The sequence below is a fragment of the Manis pentadactyla genome, chromosome 8 (assembly GCF_030020395.1).
Source record: "Manis pentadactyla isolate mManPen7 chromosome 8, mManPen7.hap1, whole genome shotgun sequence".
NCBI classification, from domain to species: domain Eukaryota; kingdom Metazoa; phylum Chordata; class Mammalia; order Pholidota; family Manidae; genus Manis; species Manis pentadactyla.
In genome coordinates, this window is record NC_080026.1 from 113545945 (window position 1) to 113567617 (window position 21673).

At 35.5% G+C, this 21673-nt stretch overlaps 1 protein-coding gene across 9 annotated transcripts in view; it reads right to left on the reverse strand.

The window, feature by feature from the left end:
* Nucleotides 1-21673, reverse strand: part of NT5C2 (5'-nucleotidase, cytosolic II) — a 155554-nt gene that overhangs the window by 2665 nt on the left and 131216 nt on the right. For 7 of the 9 annotated variants that reach the window (XM_057506271.1, XM_036898869.2, XM_057506270.1 and 4 more), the window contains 12 exons: nucleotides 13202-13319; nucleotides 12317-12412; nucleotides 11969-11992; nucleotides 8212-8303; nucleotides 8022-8079; nucleotides 6902-6995; nucleotides 6262-6315; nucleotides 4643-4726; nucleotides 3612-3653; nucleotides 2403-2510; nucleotides 2066-2132; nucleotides 1172-1342 (listed from right to left, as the gene is read on the reverse strand). In XM_057506271.1, coding sequence (XP_057362254.1) covers nucleotides 1172-1342; nucleotides 2066-2132; nucleotides 2403-2510; nucleotides 3612-3653; nucleotides 4643-4726; nucleotides 6262-6315; nucleotides 6902-6995; nucleotides 8022-8079; nucleotides 8212-8303; nucleotides 11969-11992; nucleotides 12317-12412; nucleotides 13202-13319 — 1008 coding nt within the window. Of the gene's footprint in view, nucleotides 1-1171; nucleotides 1343-2065; nucleotides 2133-2402; nucleotides 2511-3611; nucleotides 3654-4642; nucleotides 4727-6261; nucleotides 6316-6901; nucleotides 6996-7712; nucleotides 7895-8021; nucleotides 8080-8211; nucleotides 8304-11968; nucleotides 11993-12316; nucleotides 12413-13201; nucleotides 13320-21673 lie in introns of those variants that run through there. The other 2 variants (XM_036898870.2, XM_036898874.2) reach the window with 2 other exon arrangements.

Sequence of the window (21673 nt, forward strand, 5' to 3'; positions counted from 1 at the left end):
CCACTGATTACAATTTTCCTTTCCAACTGGATGCTGATTTTGAGCTTACAAAGTACCATCTCAGATGTGTCAGAAAACCAAGTGTTAACAGTTCCATTTTCAGATGAAAGTGAGAATTAGGTGACTTGTCCAGGAAAGAGAGCCAAATCAACTAAAGTTCTAAAATTCCACATGTGTAAAATTCAAAATGTAGACAGCTAGCCAGGAAACTCCATCAGCTGCTGCATGCTTTCTGTGTATTCTAGCCCTTCTCAACCCGGGCTCCCAAGAAAAGCCCTCATGTATATCCACCATACAGAATACATTTTCTTTATCTACTGTCTTTGGGAGAAATGAGTCATTCAAATCATCATCATCATCTCTGTTCTGTGGTCTAGATGAGGAGGTTTGCAATCCTTGGTTGAGAAGGGTTGTTACTTCTGTCCTTATAAACATATGACTTTATCTCGGTTAAGTCTCTTCAGCTTTATGAGACAGGTATTATTATCCTCATTCTGACATTTGAGGAAATCAAGGTACACACAATGTCTCAGTAACCTGCCTCAGGACATGAAGATCCTAAGTGGCGGAGCCGGGGTAACTACTGAGGCAGCTGTATCGGGAGGCAGGGCCTTTCACCACACTGAGTGGGGCTAGCGAGGACCAGGTGGAGAGCCACAGGGGATTCAGTGCACACAGTGTGGATCAGTTCACAGAATGCAGTTTGGCCTCATGCTCTACTTCTCAGAAGAGCAAGAGTAAAAATCACTAGGACGTGATTAATACTCAGAGCCTACAAGGTCCCAGGATCACAGACATGGGCTGGTGGCAGGGAGGCAGGAACTAGCAGGCATGGTTGCGCCACTACAGGACTACAGAGGAAAGTGGAGTTCAGTTCAGTTGCTGCTGTTACATAAGTGAGGACAGTAACAGTAACACTCTGTACTTAACCTTGAAGGGATTCAAGAAGGCAGCTGAACAAGATAACCTCTCATATTTCCTCAAATTCTGGAGTTCTGTGAAAATATCTGGCTATATGGGAAGAAGGAATCCAATTATCATTCTCTCTTAACCACCTCTGCTCCGCTGCATACAAAGTAACAGTTTTTCAAAGAGGACTGATTCACAGCTGGCCATTAAATATAACCTAGCTATGTCAAAGATTTATAAAGTAAGAGTCATGACTCCTTACAACTCTTATCCGTCCAGACATGCAGCTCCTGTGCAAGTTCAGGAATCACCAAGAAAGTTCGCCACCCTTGCCGTTTCTTTGATTTTAAAATGTCCCCAAAAATGTGGTCTCCAATATACAAAATGTCCTTGCCCTTGGCTCCCAACAGATCACAGATTGTATCCGATGAACCTAAGACAACAGAATGAACAGTGAGAAAACAAAGATGTCCCCAGGTTAAAAACCAGCATTCCAAGTACCATAAGCATTAAGCACTATGCTAATTTTATTCTTATAATTGTGCAAATAACAGACTCGAAAAGGGGCTCAGCTTTCTTAAAAGAAGACAAGCGCCATCATCCTTTCTTCATGATTCTTTTTACTGCCTCTAAGACAAGGCTTTTGGGTCCACTGTACTGACCAGAGCTCTCGATCACCAAATCCAAGAGCAACAAAACTACACGTCTCAGCTGTAGTGAATATAACCTCTAGAAGCACAGCTGTCATTCCTCATCTCAGATCTGCTGTTAAGCTGGCTCTGTTCAGCTGTTTCTCACTCCAGTGAAATATCCATCTGTGTCCATAGCTTCCTGGAAAACCCCTTGAGGAACCTGTAAGAGCCACCCCAGATGATTCCAGGACACAGAAAAAGCCCCCAATAAGTAAAAGAAGGATGGCGGGAAACTGGTCCTTTTAGTGAAAATCAAAGATTCATTAAGACATTCTAATGACTTCTTATGGCCATTCTCTTTGACTCCTATTGCATTAATGGATGACTGAAGTATTTACCTTATGGAAACGATATCTTTAGAATGACTACAGAGTATACGTGGCGCTATGCTGGGAGGACACCAAAGCTTTCACAGTAAAGTCTGAGCAAAGACTTAACACTAAATAAGGAAGTCTGTGACTCACCACCTGAGTAGACGATGCCATACTGTAAAGGGCCTGTGTAGGTACCAATCTTCAACTTGCCAGTTTTCTATGAGAAGAAAATACAGACCTTGTAATACTTTATCATTCTATCACAATCTCCACCCAAAATGCTACTTGGCTAGACAGCCAAATGAATGGCACTTTTGTATTACATCGATTTATTTGTCTATGTCTACTAAGACCTAAACTCTTAATTTCAAGAGAGAGATATGATTAATAGTAAATAAAAATGTCTGCTTCCTTAGAGAGAATGGGAGTGGGAAAGCACAAATATGAAGGACTATGTGCTAGCAGACAAGTCATCCTCTTGACTTACAGTATCCACCTGACGCAGTACTGTGCCTTCTCCAAAAAAGAGTGGTTTCCGTGCATCTACCAAGATCAGGTCAAAGTAGGACTGCCATGGTCGATGGGAGCTCCCAGGCTGATGAAGGAGAAAGAGCAAAAACTGAAACATTCCTAACCTTAAGACACTAATACTTACTCAATCTCACTCAGATACAAGGAATGTAGAAATACTAAGTTTAGAACCAGAAGATCCCACTATTTTATCAAAAACATATTGTGCTTTATTATAAGCTACATCCTTTTGTTACCAGGCAAGGTGAAAATGTAAAATCTCTATATTTTAAGTCATTGCATCTACTACTTTCATTTCTCAGCAATTTAATATATGAAAGAAAGTGGGCTCACACTCTGAAATGGACTAAAAGAGGCACAAAGGGGCCAAGGAGAAATACAAACCAGTACTCAAGAGACAGATTAACAGGCAAACTGCATCAGAACTATCATTAGCAAATGTTATTGGTTATGTTCTGAGGATAATGGCTGTAGGTGCACCCTGGCCTTGAGCTCACATCGCAGGGTAACCACAGCACTAAGGTAGAAGTTATGCCCATTAGCATTATTTCCATCATGAAATGGAACCATGGCATTAACTTTTAAGGCCAAGCTGAAGAGCACTGCATACAGAGCTTTTGGGTGGTATCAAAACAGGGATTTACTGATATTTTTCAAAGAAGCCTAGGTCTAAAATCCCACAAGTGTGCAACGATGCTGCAGTGATTGTTGTTTAAATCTAACTGCAGCCAAACTGCAGGAATGAGGACTTCTCTGCTAAATATCAAGGTTAACTGTTCTCCTGGCACAAACCTCAGCAATAGCTAAAAGCAGAATCTAGAAGTTGTCAAGAATATACACATTTTCTCTGTTTCTGAATCAGGTATCTTCCTCAACCTGAAAATTCCTTCTATTATCACAGAAACTTAATGACTCTGCATAGCACTTCTTGGGCATGAAATTATTCTGATCGCATCCTACTAAATACTACATAAGTATCTCTCTTTTATTTCTGTCTAAGAAGTCTTCAAATTACTAGTAACTTTAAATTATACTAGCTCCTGCATTACTTCTAATGTTAATGAAGATTTATGGATGAGTCCTGACCAATTCCTTACCCTCAATATTCCAGGATATTAAATGCATTCATTATTACTAAAGCAATGGTCTAAGTTACATATAGTACCTTGGGTCCATGTGGGAAATCAAACAGGTAAGTCATAATTTTCTGGAAAAAAAATCCAACATAAGGTCCATATATTACTTCTGCAAAAGATACATTAACACCTAAAAATGACACACAAACTTTTTGTAAGATATGTCTTTTTCAATATAGGATTCATCACATCTTGTTTTTTCTAAAGTTTATGAAATTATGGCAGTGGAAGCCAGAAATTAATGCTTCATCATAACATACAAAAGCTGACATGCTCAAGAGGACACAGGCTTCTCCTAGGAGCTGTTTTTGTACAGATCCATCTATATATTCCTAACCAATTCTGCTAGTGGACTGGAGCACATATTTGGAGGTAAGGGGTACATCTGAGTGAGGGCATAGAGAAAACTAATAACTCATGTGGAAATAACACACCTTGGCCTATTACTGTTCCTAGACCAAGCAAACCAATGAACCATTGGCTTTGTAAGGTTACTTACTCCAAATCACCAAATTTCTAAATCAAGATTTTACATAAAGAGGACTCAGAAGCACTGAGTTGCTTGCTAGTACTATAAACTTATAACTGTCTTAGCAAAAGTAAGATGAGGGTAAGGAGTTAAACTGGCTTTTCTATATGCTTTAATCATGGCAAAAAATCTTTAACAGGTAGTAAATTTTGATAGTTAAGAGTCAAAACATATTGCTGTTTGGCTTCCAATGGCAAAGAGGGCATGTACACATGCAATAAAGGGTGTGACTTTTCATTTATATAAAGGATCTGACGAAGAGACATGGAAGCCATTTTTATCACCACAAATGATTTAAACAACCCACAAACCAAAACCTTCAAGTAGTCAATTGTAATCAGGGAAAATATTTAGAAAAATTTGAGAACCACTCTACTGTAGCCCTTATGCTACAGATTTTGCTTTTTTCACTCTGCTTTCAAAATGAAATGGCAAAAAACTACCCTATTAAATATCCATCCTTCTCATTTTCTTTGCAGTTCTTTAGGCCAAAATAATTCCTCTTATAAACAATGAACATTAAGGACTTACATCTGTATATTTATAGTCACTGTTGGTGGCAAGAAATACTTTCCCTACTTCCTTCATCCGGCTCAGAAGCAAAGGCAGTTTTCCCTGAAATATAATGATGATGAGAAAACACTAAGATACAAATATATATTCATTTACACTGTGGTATAGTCATATACTGAATTTCTGTCCATTGGAATAGGAATAGGGGATGTCCTTTAAGGGTTGGTTGGTACTAGAAATTTGCATTTAAAAGACCACATTTTTGCTATGCATGAATTAAGTATTAACATGTCATATATATGGTGTATATAATATGTACATTTATAAAAAGTGATACATATATATGATTATAAGCACATTAAAAACATCTTTACCTTCCTCATGTCTGCCTCAGGGAAGAGTTTCAATTATGTTACAGTTCCTTAAACTATGTGAATTAGGTGTGTTAGCAATCAGGAGAAGCTGATTTTAAAAATGACCAGCAAAATACTCCAGGTAGTGTACTAGATATGGCTTCATTGTGCATACTTTCATTTTATGTGACACCTTCCAGAATGAAATGTGTGCAGGATGCAACCTAGAAATGCCCAGACCTATCAGCAACTACATGAGAAAATTTTAATTTCTGATGTGACCAGGAGGAAAAATGGCCTTTCCTTTTCTCACAGTAAATAAGTTCCTTCATTCAAATTCTCCTGAACCCCTCAGTATTTTTTCTTCAAACAAGTGTGGAGGTGGAAGTGGAGAGGAAGCAGGAGGTACAGAGACTGAGAACCATAAGTACTCTGAGGAAATACTGTATTCTACTACCAAGAAAAGGAAGGAGTATCTCATCTTAGGGCTGTGTGTGTGTATGTTTACTTTTTATTTTGAAACAATTTCAGACTCTTAGAAAAGTTGTGAAAATAATACAGAGGGTTCCCATGCAGTCTTTATTCAGCTTCTCTTAATATAAACATCTTTCATAATCACAATACAATTATTGAAACTAAGAAATTAATACTAGCACAATGCTACTAAATTAGATTTTAAAAAATTATTAGGTTTTCCACTATTTTAAAACTTTCCTCATTATCCTTTTTGATAGATAATTCAAATAATAGTCACACACACATATATATATATAATATATTCTTTAGATGATCTCGTGCTGTGGTTATGACCTGAGTTACATTTAAGTGTGACTCTGACTTTACTACTTATTAACTGTATGAACTTGGGCAAGTTATTTAATCCCTCTACTTCCAGTTTCTTCATCTATAAAGCAGAGGTAACAATTCCTAAACTCAGGGTTATATGGAAGATTAAGTTATGCATGTAAGATTAATAATGCGTGTGATCACTTAGCAGACTGAGGTGCACACAGTAATCACTCTAGCTGCTATTATTACAATCAGAGCTAAAAGGACAAATGAATACTACTGACTGGAGCTTCTTGCCTACCAACAAACAGACAAAAAACTTAGTAAAACCTATGCTCTGGCTGAAAACTGTTGGTGATTATACATGGCATATATTATGCCAAAACAAAGAAATATATTCCCTGCCCATTCATTATAAATAGGCTTGTTATTCTGTATTTCTGTAATAGGTAAAATACACTATCGTGTAGATCTATTCTCTCCTTTATTACTTACATCTTTGACTACATACTTCTCAAGATTTTCAACTGTCTTTTCCTTAAGAGAGCCCTGGTGGAACAAAAAAGGAAATACAAAAAAAGAACACAATCAATTTTTAATAGTTTATAAGAAAAACTGGGCTACTATCAACCTAAATGTGTTTCTGAAGTATTTACCAAAATGGAAAACCAGAGAAGGCCAGGATAAAGTGGCAGAGGTGGCTTGCTGTAACACTTCCTCCAAAATGTACTTAAAATATAAATCTATTTTTATTTTAAACTAGGAATCAAAAGGCATCTATTTTATTTGCAACAATTTATAATCTATTAATGTAAATAAATATTAATTAATGTTATTAGTCAAGTGGGAGGTATTTGGAACAAAACAAAACAACAAATGGACCATAATCATCCTTAATACTAAAATCTCTTCTAAGTAAGTTTGGGAAATGCAAACTGAAGTAAGATCTAGAAGCCAAGCATCATCACTGAAGAGAGATGAGCATCACCTTTGAAAGGACAGCCAAAGACATGAACAAAAGTATTCTAGAGTGCTAGTATATCTAGGGGGCAAATCTATTTACACTTGAACATTAATGTCAGACCATAAAACACATGGCAGAGAGTGAGCAAGTGAAGAAGCCACAATTAGGTACCTTGTAATGAACCCAGTCAACAGCGTCTCTTACATCCTGGAACATACTCCGGTAAGACATGAAGAGGTCCCCATCTTTAAATCCTGTTTCACAGCTACGGAAAGATGAAAAGAACATGACAGGGAATCCAAAAGATGGTAAATAAAATGAGTATCAGACACTGCCCAGGGGACCCAAAGGTTCCAGGATTACATAGGTACAGGCTGTGGCTAATTAAGAAAATAATAATTCCCTCATGAAAATCCTTTTAGCCACACAGATGACTATAGTGTTCAATGGAAAACAATGATTGTAAACAAATGCAAAGTGATAGAAGAATATGCTGAATGGAAGCTGAGCCTTTCAGCTTCCAAAAATATCAATTCTTTTATTCAACATTTTTAAGAAATAGGGTCCCATCAAAGAAACATTTAAAACTTAAAATTGGTAATTTAGATTCTCCCCACCCTGACTTTTCTGTTGTTGTCTCTAGGTGCTAGGTGTTGCCTATTTTCTACTTAGCTCGGTGACTCAGTGATCCACCAATTTAGTGCCTTGAAGTAGGTAAGGCCTAAAGAGGTAAGAAGTTAGAAAACTCTGGCATTTATTGCTGAACTTTCAGCAGTGGTTATATAAAAAGGAGAGGATAACTTAAGACTTAAGCAAAATTTTACTTCAGGGAGGACAAACGGCATTTATTCCTCAATTAAATCTTGCTGGGCCTGGGAATGAAACTAAATTACCATCCCTGAATGGCTCCTGGGTAGCTGCTGTGAAATGAGTTGGGGGGTTTTAGTGTAATTCTGCTTGGACAGATAATCATCACACAAACCTCCCACTCAGTTGTCACAATTAGCACCTCTGCTGGCCGTCTTCATTCCCAGGAGAAGCCAATCAGAAGTGGTCCCTTCCAAACATGGCTGCAGCACACTGGCAAGGAGAGGGGCCGTGTGGGAGGTGAGAGCCTGCATGGAGCTGCTGGCGCTGTCCCATCTCTCAGGCTGGCAATGTGGCATCTCTCACTAGCACTAAATTCACTTCAGAAAAGCAGAAAAGACCTACAATGGCCAGTTCTCTAAAACCCTGTACATTAATTTTTAAAAATCAATTGGAAAAAAAGAAAATTACAGTACATACATACCTGGTATATCTGGGACAATTAGTAAAAAAATCTACTAGGCAGGCCAACAGGTAGGTCTCTGGAAAATGAAGAATACATATTCATAAGCTATAAATGAGATAATTCAAACTTATTATCTCCCTTGAGCAAAGACAAATAATGATGACAAGAAGAGAAAGCATCAGTATAGACAGACATAGAATGAGTCTACCTGGTAGGTTGAACAGTGTGTTCAGAATGTAAAATCTTTCAGTGTCATCTCGTTGGATGAATTTATTTGGATACTGCTCTCTAGTCTCTGGTCTGAAAGAAAAAATTTTAAATGAACTGACATTTAAAAAATTAACATTATAATAACTGAGAAATATTCATCATTCAAAAATTCATTCAAATATTTTGGGGGCTTATGTGCAAGGCAGGGTTCCAAATATTACACATGGGCAGCTATGAAGATGAACCAGCTCAGATTCTAGCCCTTAAAAAGTTCTGAGTCTGGGAAGGGAGGTGACTCACATATACAATTATAACAAGATTAAAAAAAAAATCACAACTGCCACAAGAAAGGTGCAAAGAGCTATGAGAAAATGGAGAAAGAGGAGCCACTTCAACTGAAGGGTAGAGAGAAGTAAATCTGGGAGTGAAGAAAGGAAAAGCTAGGAAGGGTTCATGGAGGTGGTGGCATATGAGTACGGTCCTTAAAGGCTAGGTGGACCAATTCAGAAACTAGTCCAATTTGAGTAGTGAAAGGCGAGCAGAGAAAAATAAAGCTAGAAAAAAGAATTGAGGCAGATCATGCTATTGTTCTTACACTTCATTCGGGGCAACAGGATGCCACTGCCATTTTTTAAGCAGAGGGATAAAACCAACAGAGCTGAATTGTAAAAATATTAGTTGCAGTTTTAGGATAAAATGGAGAAAGAAATTTGATGTGTTAAAAAAATGGCTACAATTTCTTCCTATCCTTGAGTAAGAGGGTCACTCTATTTCTCCATCCTTGAACACAGGCTTGAACAGCAGCAAATGGGATCCAAGCAGACAGAGACTTAGAAAACATCTGTATGTTGGAGCTTGTCTGCTCTTGCTGCACTTAGAACTCTGAGACTACTATGTGAATCAGAGTGAGATAATTTGCTAGAGGTGAAAAGTTACAGAGATGAGGCACCCAGACAACAGGCTGCCCAACTGCCAGACGTGAGTGAGGCCATTCTAGATCAACTGAGCAACCCCAGAATTGCCCAGCTGACTCCCAGAATTTTGAGCATTTTAAATGAAGTAGCCACTGTTTTAAGCTGCTGAGTTTTGAAGTAGCTTATTACGCAGCAAAAGCTAAGTGCAACAGAGACAAAGACCTGGGAAATCAGTTAAATGATTATAGTAGTAGCCCAGATGAGAAGAGTAGGGGCTGTCATAGAGTGGTAGCAAAGGAAATTAAAGGGAAGAATTATTCAAGAGAATTGCCAAGGTAACATGAACAAAACCAGGCAAAAGACTGGATGTGGCAGATGAGGGAGGAATGTAAGAGTCAAAGGTGATGCTGCTCACACTAAGGAGTCCCTGAAAGGGTGGCAGTACCATTAACAGAAATAAGAAAATTGGAAAAGAAGTAGATGTAAGAGGAGTTTTGTTTTGCTCAAAATAAACAGGTTTTTACAGACAATTAGAAACAAAGGTCAAGAATTTAAATCAAAGGTTCAGACTTAAGACATCACTGTGATCTATGCACATGTAATGATGAAGTCACTTAGAGTACAAAAATAGAAGGAAAGACTGAGAATAAATCAACAGATCCATGGAGAACATTTAGTGTTTAAAAGAAGAAAGCCTATGAAATGAACACAAGTTGTTAGAGATGCACAAGAACCTTGGAGAGTGAAATGAAACACTGCATGAGGAAGAAGAGAATAGTATTAATAAGTGCATTACAGAGAAACCAAAAGGGAGAAAAACTAAAATAGAAAAATGTACAATTCTCATGGTGAAGTATGGAGATTAATCTAAACAAAGGACACCAAATTTAAAGTTCGTACTCAGAGTAACTTAACTTGGGTGAATTCCTGCTTGGGTTTGTTAACTACAAATGACATAAACTCTAGTTAGGAATATAAAATCACATTAGCTCCCTGGTTTAGTCACCCTCCTGATATAAGAGTTCCCAATAAAGAAAACTTTGTAGACTATCTCACCATCTAGACTTCCAAGATTTTCTATAATGAAAATTAAGGCAGAAGGGAATAGTAATGATATGCTTTCCTTAGTCAGGTTTAGTGAGATGACATTGTCCCCTTAAATACAATAGACTTTCTGAATCCCTCCACCATTCAAGAGTAATTGCTTTACATAAGGAGTTAACAGTTATTTATTAGGCAATTCAAATATAAAGATTTGTTTACTTATTTATAGTTAGCAATTATATTTTGTTTAAATTGTCAAATCATGCTAGTATATATTTAAAATAAAAATTAATCTGTGGAGGGAGGAAATGTATCATAAAAGAAGGAATGCTAGACGGGGACTTGGGAGGAAAATAGTTGTATTCCACACTACTGCTAACTTTCTGCGACCCACAGAACAAAGACTTGACATCAGTATTATCCTATTCTAAATCTTTAAAGGCCTTTGCCATTGTCCAAAAGAGAGACCCAACTCATTAGTAAGACATGTAAGGTGATGTCTGCCGGAGCCTAACTTCCCTCCCAGCCATGTTCACCACCACTTCAGTGTCTCTCTTTCCCTCCAGCCTCAGTCTCTCTCCTCCACAAACTTTTCCTTTTGACCCTAAATACTGTACAGTGCTAAGAACTGTTTGAATGATTCTGCATTTATTAATAAACGACTTTTTTTTTTGAAACACACGTATTTCCAAAGGAACTATTTGCAGATTTTATGGCTTATTTTGGGGAAGAAAAGAGAAAGAGGTCTGTGGATTCCGAGTTAGTAAATCTAACTGTAATACTAATTTATATAACTGTTTCTCTTCCTTTTCTTCTCTGACTACCCCTCCCCTGCAACACAAAAATATCTCTTTTTAGACATTAAATAGAACCTTGGTTCATCTTCACTGGGATTCTGAATTACAGTGACAATGTCTATATGTAAATAGCCTACATTGCTAGTGCTATTTGCAATCACTTCTTGTTCTAATCTTGCCTCCTCATATTCGTGGGTGTTCAACAAACCCCTCATGAAAGGAACAGTGAAAAGGCAGGCATAACCACTGGCCTGCCCAGATGTGTCAGGTGGAGGTGTTTATTTCACACTGTTCTTACTATGCATACGTGGAAATCTTTGAGCCTGTTTAATTACAGTTGAAGAGTCTTGTATCAGATACTTCAATTCCAAATAGAGCATTGCTGTGACCTTAGATTTAAAGGAAACTGGTAGAATTTCGGTTAGTTTATTATGCCTCTTGTCATAACCAAAAAGACACTGTCTCCTTAACAATTTCAATGTAGAAGTGCAGTTTTATTACTTTACCACTGAGAATGAATAATGTATGGAAAAGTTACACAAGAGACTGACACATAACCTATTTTGGTTTAAAGAATTGTTCTGACCCTAATACAGTATCAGTAGTAAATTAGGTAGTATAATAGAGAAAACGTGTAATTGTAAAGCCACAATTATAGAAATTGTCCAATGTGGTATTGTGATTTCTGAGGAAAAAATTGGAATGTTTCACCAAAAAATAATGGACACTAAATTTTATCTGCTGTTTGCTAGGGTGGAAAGTCCAAATTAGTGAGAATAGCGGAAATATTCTGATATGAAGATAAAGCTTATCCTTGTTTTAAATATTACCACCCTGTTTTCATTTTTAACCCCATGTTTTAAAAACTTTCAACCACATGACCAAATATCTGAAGCTAGTCATTAAAATATAAAAAATAATGTATTAGCTGTTAAAAATCTTAACCATATACATTGCTGTAGTATTAAAATTTTAAAGTACTTTATGTATTTGTACATACCTCTTCTGAGCAGCTATCTGAGAACTGTATTAAAAAGGAGAAAATAAAAATCTTAGAATTTCAAGTAAGTCAAAGCCACTACAGTTCTTTCTGGGCAAGTTCAAGATTAGCTTTGTTAGAAGATATATAATTAGAAGGCACTTAATTTAAACAAAATCTAACTGCTAACTACAAGTCAGTTTGGGTCCTAACTGCCTAATAAATAATTGTTAAATATCCTTTTGAAAAGGAATTGTTCTTCAGTGATGAGGGAATAGGAAAGTATATTACATCTGGGGAGACAATGTCATATTCATATTTTTTTACTATAAAAACACTAGGAAGAGGCTAAAGGTTCTTCATACGCACCCCCTTATGAAGTTAAATCCATGTGCACAGACCAAGAGGTTTCCATAAGCATCAACTTTCAAAAGATTTCCATATAATGTATCAAAGACAAGTCCCCTATGTGAAAATGAAGACATAGTCAATAATGCAAAGTAATACAGGCAATAATCTTATGCAGTCTCAATCACCATGAACCAACCTCATCTTATTCAAGCATTATGGCAACTCAAGTATGTCCCAAAACAATATAACCCTTGAGGCTAAAGTGAGTGAATAAAATCTTAAAAATTAATCCAAGAACAACTAAAAAATATTTACTCTGGCCAGATAAATAACACAACTGATTTCTGAAAGAAGTAAGAGCTTAATCAAGCACAGTATAAACTATGATTCCTCTTAATACAGCTGGTTCCATTCTAAGTGTCTTAACTTCCTTGGACAACTGAGCTAGCTTGTATTTTCCTCTGCTTAACTGTTGTATACAGGACATATATGATGGCATCTCAAATAAACATCATCTTTCTTAATCTCAAATATTTCCTATCAAATCAAGAAATGCAAACTACCAAGAAAGCTCCTGATGACCAAGTTAAATGTATTAGCAAAATATGTAACTGCTCTCCAACAGCCAAAGGCAGGAGCATCTGTAATTACTGTCCGTCAGTTTGAATAATTAATTCCTTTTCTTTCCCATTAGTGAATCTTCCTTAGAAACAGTAAACTAAGCTCAATTCAAGAAAACAAAAAGATATGGTGTACATGAAAAGTCCATAGTAGTTTTAGAATCAACATCAACCAAAACAAACATTTTTTGATTTTTTTTTTTGGACCAGGGATAAACTTAGAATTATTAATTTTGAGGACAGAGGGAGGGATCTTAATCCAAAAAAATTTTTGAAACATTACCTGGTAGGGAACGTAGAATCATAAGCAAAGCTGAGCAGCTCCTGCGGATAGCCAATAGAAACTAATCTCTCCACAGTAAGTTCAAAGCCAAGGGACTCATACTCTGGGGACTTGTACACTGCACAAAGAGGAGGCTCTCATTAAAAGAATAGCCAGTTAAAATAGAAGGCAAGTGAGTGAATTTCTACTATTTCTCAGTTCCTCCCTCCTCCTAAATGACATTTTTCTTCCCCCCCAAACTCCATGTTCTGTACTGCCCGGAGTAATTACAGAACTGCACTGTTAGTCTGTGGAAAGAGGTCATATTTTAGTTGGAGCAGCAGCAACAAGATGAATTATCAGACATTTCAGAACAGTTCCTTCATTCTTAGGAAACCAAGTCCAAACATTTTTTTTTCTTTGTTCTTTCATGTTCACCAGCTACAGGCAGAAAAAAACCCAATATGCACAGCTGTGATATGAGTGAGAATATAACTAAATAGAAAACTAGAGAGGTCTATGTAAGCTGAAGGCTTCACTGATGTGCACAATTGGTGCAGGAATCTTTCAAACTGAGCTTTTTAAAGAAACCAGTCTATTTTTGGAATTCCTATTTGGCTTGTATCTGCTTTATACTCCTCCAATCAGCATAATTTTATTTGTCAGGATTAACTTGTTTTCTTATCAGCCCTAACAACATTACAGTCATCAAAACTACACTTTACAAGTTACTACTGCAAAATCAACCATAAAAGGACATGTCTGAGACAATTAAGGAAATCTGGATGTGAACTGAGAATTACACATTAAAGTATTATGTCTAGGGGTAAGGGAGGGGGGTTGAAGGGAGGTGGTCAAAAGTATAAACTTCCAGTTATAAATGAGTACTAGGGATGTAATGTACACCATGACAACTATAACTAAACTACTGTTAAGAGAGTGAATCCTAAGAGTTCTCTCTCTCATCACAAGGAAAAAACTGTTTTTCCTTTATTTTTTTTTCTGTCTCTTATTGATACCTGTATGGGGAGGTGGATGTTAACTGCACTGGGGTAATCGTTTCACTATATATGTAAACCAAACAATCATGCTGTATGCCTTAAATTTATACAGTGATGTATGTCAATTATTTCTCAATAAAACTGGAAAAAAAAGCATTAAAAAAGAGAATTAAATTATGACTCATTTTATTAGATGTGATTACAGAAGGATGGGTATATGTGCAAGTGTGTATAAAATAAACAGATCTCCTTTTCTGCCTAAGCAGCATACTGAGTCGGTTACAGGTAAAATAAAGCATGGGGATTTCTTTCTATTATTGTATATATCTGAAATTTTCCATAATTAAAAAACTTCTTAGAATCATCATTGCAAAAATTCTGCTCCTCTAAACAGGTTTTTTTCCAAATGCAATGTTTAGGTAAGCATCCTTCCACAAGTCTCTAGGAGAGGGTAAGCAATATTAAAAATAATAAAAAGACCTGCAATCTTGCTAAATACCAAATAAGGCCAAAAAAAATCCATTCTATTCTTATGTCTCATAATAATGCAACTACTATTATAATATTACAGTTCTCTCTAGGATTAACATACAGCCAGCCTGTGGCTGTGGCTCAAATTGACTTTTCATTGCAATTAGTCTGCCTATTCTAGTTAGTACTAATATTATAATGAGTGCAAGTTTCCCTTTCTCCCTTTCTAAAAACAATCCTTCAGAATATTTCTGGAAGTACAGAAAAGAAACCTGTAATAATGATTGCCTCCACAGTAGGGAATTGAGTGGATAAGGAACAGGGAAATGAAGGAGACCTTCTTTTATACCTTTCAAACTTGTAACATATTAATGTATTTACTTATTCTTTTTAATTAAATCAAAAAATTTAAAAAGCAGGGTAAGCTTTTGAAATCCTTTAAACATGCCATATTTAAAAAGACTAAAATTTTGAAGGTCCTTCAGGAAATGTGTGAGTCATATCATCAGAACAGTTACCAAAAGAAGCTGTCATTTCTTTTGTTGTCTCATAGGTAATAATAATGTAACGTTAATGCTAACCCCAGCTAACATTTTCAAAATAGGTTCTTTTTTTTCCCTCCTCTCAATTGCAGCCCCATCTTTCCCCCACCCGCTAAAAAAACTTTTTGAAGTGTTAAGTATGGAATCCTTAAAGCTAGAAGATGTACCCTGTGGTAAAGGAAGTGCTATATATTCATACACTTTAACAGTAAGATCTGATGCATTACCACAAAACCAGGAGAGCACAGCATCCACTGCTGTCAATATGAATTATTTTGAGAATACAAAATAACACCTTTCACCAAACCCTGTGCTTCCACCCAGTTGAAAATAAATCTCATTTTAACAAAATTTCCATAAAACAAACATCATTTTCAATCCTAACAAAGCCCCACTTATTACAAACAAATTAAATGAAACAAAATTCCAGTATAGCTAAGTAGTTTGGATAATCCATTGACACTGATTCTTATAGGATGTGGCACTATATAAAATTTTTGCAGTTATTAATTTTTCAGAAGCGTTATTTGCTGGATATGCCTTAAGAATGGGAGATCAAAAAAAAACCTTAAATCACCCCCATCCAGCTCACCCCTAAATGAGCAATTTTCCCTAGTTAGAAATCAGGTAATTATACAGTGATGATATAACGGTGATTAAAACCTGTGTCTATGAGAAAATTTGGATTGAAACCCAAATCAATTTATTCTGAATTTTTAGTGAAAAAAAAAAAAAGAAGAAAATTCTCAAATCCTCATTTTGCCAGCACAAACACTAGGATAGCAGAAAAATAAGACACTGTACACTTGCCACACTATGTTTATTCCAGGGCAGAACTTCCCAAGTATTCAACTAAGGTGACCTAGAAATTTCACCTATAAAAAAACTTTAAATTTCCTTTCTCTAAATGAGTTTAGGTACTTCCCAAAAATATGATGTATTTTCTCTATTTGCTGACCTTAAGTTACATAGCATGTACAGTATCAGCTAAAGCCAGAATTTACGTTTGAGTCTCATCCAAAGCTCTTTGTTGGGGGGGGGGGGTATTTTATCACTGTTAAAAATGAATTTCTAGATTACACAAACCATCAGAATTTAAGTTTGGGTGCTGAAACATACTACTCTCCTTCCAGATTCTTTCACCTAATCCAAAAAAAACTGCTGCTGTCACAGGTGGGAATGGATTTAGCAAAGAGAGTCCAAGTTCCACTTTGACAACACAATCTATTTCACTAAGCTCCATGTTAATCAGTAAGACCTACAAGCTATTGACATTTTCTCATAAACTTCCTGGGTAATCATTTCAGTAACACAAATTCCTAGGCCATTACATCATCTGCTAGAAAACTATACAGTACACCCAGGGCTGGAGAAGCTGAATGCAACTGCACAGAGCATGTAGATGTTTTATTCTAAGTGTCCCTTGGGAATAATCACAATTTTTTCTGACTTACTGGCAAAATGACTATTCTTAAAGTCTACAAAAGTACCACCACTCCTTAGGGGGAGTGAGGGAAAGCAAAAATTTTTTTTTAATCAACAAGCTAGCTTTGACAACAGTGGGGAACCATATATACCACCTCAGACAGTACAGCTCTATGCCTCTCCACAGCTGCAAAGGCTGTAATTTCATCTTCTTTCACAAAACTGGAGAGTAAATGATGCATAGCTTCAAGCTCAATTCTTACAACTGACTTTCCAAAATACGGCCAATAGTTTCAGAGTAAACTTAACCTCACCCATTCACTGCTTATTGCTTCTTCAAGAAAGCCCATTGGTCTATCCTAATTTACCCAATATCCAAAGACAAAGAAAGGAGTTATTTTAAGGGCCAGAGTCCTAGTGCTGTCTCAGCCACTAGGGCAGCACACAGTGTTCTCAGGTCACGCAACTAGACTATAAAGAGAACAACCAAAGTTTTGAAAGCTGAAACTATGAGAGCATTTAAAGATACTCTTTATTCCAGTATCTGCAAGGTAAAAACAGCTCTACAAAAAATATCAACTGCATGCTGTGGGAATGAAAGTTGTGGGCTCTGTTTTGAGTAAATGCTATTTATACAAGATAGAACCTTCATTACAGGAGACAGTTTCTTTGAAGTGAGCCTAAAACTTTCTGCTCGGAAGTCTGGAATTCTCATGCACTTTTTCCCTTTGCCATCAAGACTCACTGTGTAGTAGTTCACAGAATTTAGAAAAAGGAAGGGCAAACCTCTACAGAGGTTCCAGCCTAGCAGAGTACTGCTGCCAAAATGAGAACTCACATGAGGCAGATGCAGATGCAGAGTGTCACTCCAGTCTTGAAGGAGTTACACTGGCTCTCCTGTTAAAAAAACAAAACAAAGCAACAAAACAAAAACAAAAAAACAAAAACTGGTTTTAAAACTGTTGTGATGGGCTGAAACAGAGAGACACCATTTGGAAATTGGTAGTTACAGGAGTTACTGCCCTTCTATTTAGAAGTCTCTAATAAACACTAAAATTGGCCATTAACAAAACAAGGGTATTAAAAATAAGCCTAAATATTGAGCATTATTTAACTTTTCTTGCACCCTGAGCCTGAAATACAAGCCAAGTCTGATCTTGAAATGTTAAGACAAAAGACAAACAGAAAAATTAATTTATTTGGTCTTAGTTTATTTTCTCTAGTACATTTCAGTTTTATGTGATAGAAACTGAATGCAGCTGGTAAACAGTGTTTAAAATTTAACTATAGTAAATAAAACAGACTAAATAAAGGATACAAGAATAACCTAGAGGAGTTTAATCTTGCTTTTAAGTACCCATTTAAATTAAGTCCAGCTGTATCTAATCCAACACCTAAAATTTGTCATACTGATAAGAGACAAGAACCAACTTCATGCTGCTAAAAATCTAACCAGATGTCTGATATGGAACAGAAGGAAAAAATTTTTATTTTGTCAGTGGATATTTGCCCTTACTAAGGAGTCATATTATTCTACTTTCATAAAGTTAAACTACCTACCAGCAAAATAACTGACTTGAAGATACATACATCCTTAAGATAATGACAGTTTTAAGATATGCATTATATTTAACTTTATAGGGAGTCATTTTCCCCAGACGTTTAGTTTCTGAAAACATAGTTATACTCCTCCAACTTTTTTTTTGTGGTACTAAACAGAAGAGCAAAAATGACCAAATATAATGTCTACAAGTCCTATAAACATTACAAAAGGAGAACCTACCACTAAGAAATGTGAAAAGTCCAACTCAACCACCCGAAAACAGTTTATTTACTTTTATGCCATGAATGTCATCAACATCAATGTTCTCTATTTATTTAGGCTATGTGATGCTGGTTCTGAGACTAACTAGAAAGGTAGTAACTTCACATTTTCATTGAGGAAAATTTAAATAAAATATTTCCAATTCTCATATAAACAGATACCAGCAGACTTTTTCCGCTTTTCACAACTATTTGAAAACACTAAAATAATAACATAGATGTAGTAAAAGAATTTATTTCTAAACCAAGAGATCACAAATGATCTGAAAAAAGATACTGAAATTTTCTAAAAATGGTCTCAATTTACTTAAAATACAAAAGCTAGATACTATGCAACACTAATAACATAAAATAAAACCAACTCCCAAATGGCTGGATATGTAAACAATAGGAGTTTGAAAGACTGCCAATTTCAATTCATTGCAAAAGCAAAATTAAATGGTAATTAAGAAATATTTTTTTTAATGTTAAGAGTATTAGAATGGTAACAAACTCAAAATTTCTCCCTTTGAGAACATGTACACTTACTAGAAATATGTATTTTAATTTACAACAGGAAAACTGATAATTACTGACATAACTTTAAAAATTCTCTTTAACCAAAGGAGCTCCCTGTAGTAAAAAAAAAATTGGAATAGCTAATATATATATATTTTTTCCAAAAATAAGAACAGCTCATTGCACTCAAATACCTGTATTAAAGTTAGAGCAATTCGACAAACATTTGGGTGGCTACTGTATACCAGGTACTAAATGCTGAGAACAAAAACTGGTCCTCGGCCTAAAGAAGCTCATAGTGCACTACAGGGATATACAAGTAGATATTTATAATAAATTCTAGATCAAAATAACATAATTTGACTAAGAAGGTATACATAGAGGGACAGAACAAGCACCCAATTAACCCAGCCCAGGAAGTCTTCTTAAAAACTACACATGAATTTACTTGAGTTTATACAGATAATTCATTTTTATAACCAGTCTCTTCTAGGTACTATAAAGTTTCCAGACAAACTTTCTGAGATTCAGATTCAGGTAATATGTTCCAAACACCTATAACAGTGTGAGGCAAGTTAATTAATGTGTGTAATGGGCTAAGTGTTGGTGTGTGTCTGCCTAAAAGGGGAAATAGCTATTCAGCTGTAGCTGACTTTCCCCGGGAAATGAGAGGCAAATGTTGTCAACCGTGCAATAAAGACCAGCCTAGATTTTCACTTTCCCAATTTTTAACTACTGACTCAATTTAAAAAACCAACAAATTCTATTTGAGCCAAACCGTAGTCTGTGATCTGAGCTGGGTCCATGGGCCACCAGTGTGCAACTTCTGGTGTATATTTTAGGTCACATAATTCCACATGAATTCTCCTATCTAACTGTAATGTTTTGACTATCCTCTTCTTCAAACAGAAAGTTTGAAGTCTTTAAAAAGTCTTTAAAAAGTAAACAGAATTTAGGAACTTAATTAATTAGAAATCCAGGTGGAAAAAATTCATTCTTCAATAAGCACAGGGTATCCTAGATAATGTTATTTTATTCATCTAAATGAAAAATTGAGGGGGTAGATAAAGAACTTAAGAAATAAAGGAATCTTTATGTAGTCACCTAATTTGGTCCCCTATCATAATGGTATAACAATTATAATTACATGAATCTGATTCCTTTACATGACTGTCAAACCAAATGTTCCCAGTGATGAAGAATCATAATCACTTCATAGTCTGCCTATGTAACTGTTGGAGTTCCCTGACCCAGCAGGTTTTAACTTTAATGTTTAACCTAAACCTTCACTATTCAGCTTGACTCCATTATCATTTATCCTTTTCTCAGTGGCCATTAACCCCATGATAAAGCAAACATTCATCGAAAGTGGAAGTAGAAAAGGGATTATAAATCAAAGTTTGCAATTATGTTAGTGTTATTTCGATAAAAGTTTATCCATGTATGGGGACTTGATAATATGGGTAAAAGTAGTAACCACATTGTTTTTTCATGTGAAACCTTCATAAGAGTGTATATAATCATACCTTAATAAAAAATTTAAAAAAAAAAGTTTACCCATGTAGAAAATGTCCTACAGTATTAAAAGGAAGATACACTTTAGTAATTTTAGTGATGTACTAATACTTCACGATACTTAGTCCTAAAAAACATCTGGCTTACTTCTGAATGTTTTTATGACTGGCAATGGCAAGTAAAGATCATACACTGATAATTGGTTAATTATTTCTATCACTCACCATGTAATGGAGGAGATCGAATTGCATTTTATTAAGCAATCTTTTACATTCTCTAATTACCTAGGAACAAACCACATACTCCAATTCAGAGAAATCTTTTTTTAATTGAAGTATTGATATACAATATTATATTGGTTTCAAATGTACAACACAGCAGTTCAACAGTTACCCATATTATTAAATCTTCAACCTCTACAGTGCAGTTACTATCAACTTAGAAAGATGTTACAAAATCATTGACTATATTCAGAGAAATGAATTTAAAGTCAGTGAAAACCCTAACCGTAATACAGAAATGATATAAAGAGAATCAACGCTTGGAAATTAAGTGCAGACTAATACACACACACACACACACACACACTTATTTATATTTAATTATAAATTAATATTTATTTATAATATATATAATATATAAAATATATAAATATATATAATATATAATAAATTTAACTTTAAATATAAATATATATTTAATAGGGTTACTTTAAAGTAATCAATATGTAAAATAGGTATTATATGTAATATAAATATATATCTAAAAATAATAGTCTTAAGGGTATTTATCTCAACTAATACAAAGAACTTTTTTCCACAAGTAAGGTAACACTGTAGTATTACTCCTTTTTAAATTCTTTCCTAACATAGACCATCTCAAAAGAACATTTGGTTGTAGAAAACAGTATTTCATTTCCTGAGAAAGATAGTATAAGAACTCCTTAAGTTTATGAAAAAGCAGTAAGAGTGGCTAATATAAAGATTGTATCTCAAGGGGGGAAAAAAAGATGGCAGCATGAGAAGTGAAGCACAAACCTCCTTCCAGAATCACATAAAACATGAAAATACAGCAAATACAACTAACCCTGAAAAAGTAACCCAAAGATTGTAGAAGAGACTGCCTACATCTGGGGAAAAGAGAAGACCTCACAGAAATGGGTAAAGTAGCAAAGCCTCCATCAGGCAGGACCCAAGAATTCCCCCAATCCCAGCCAA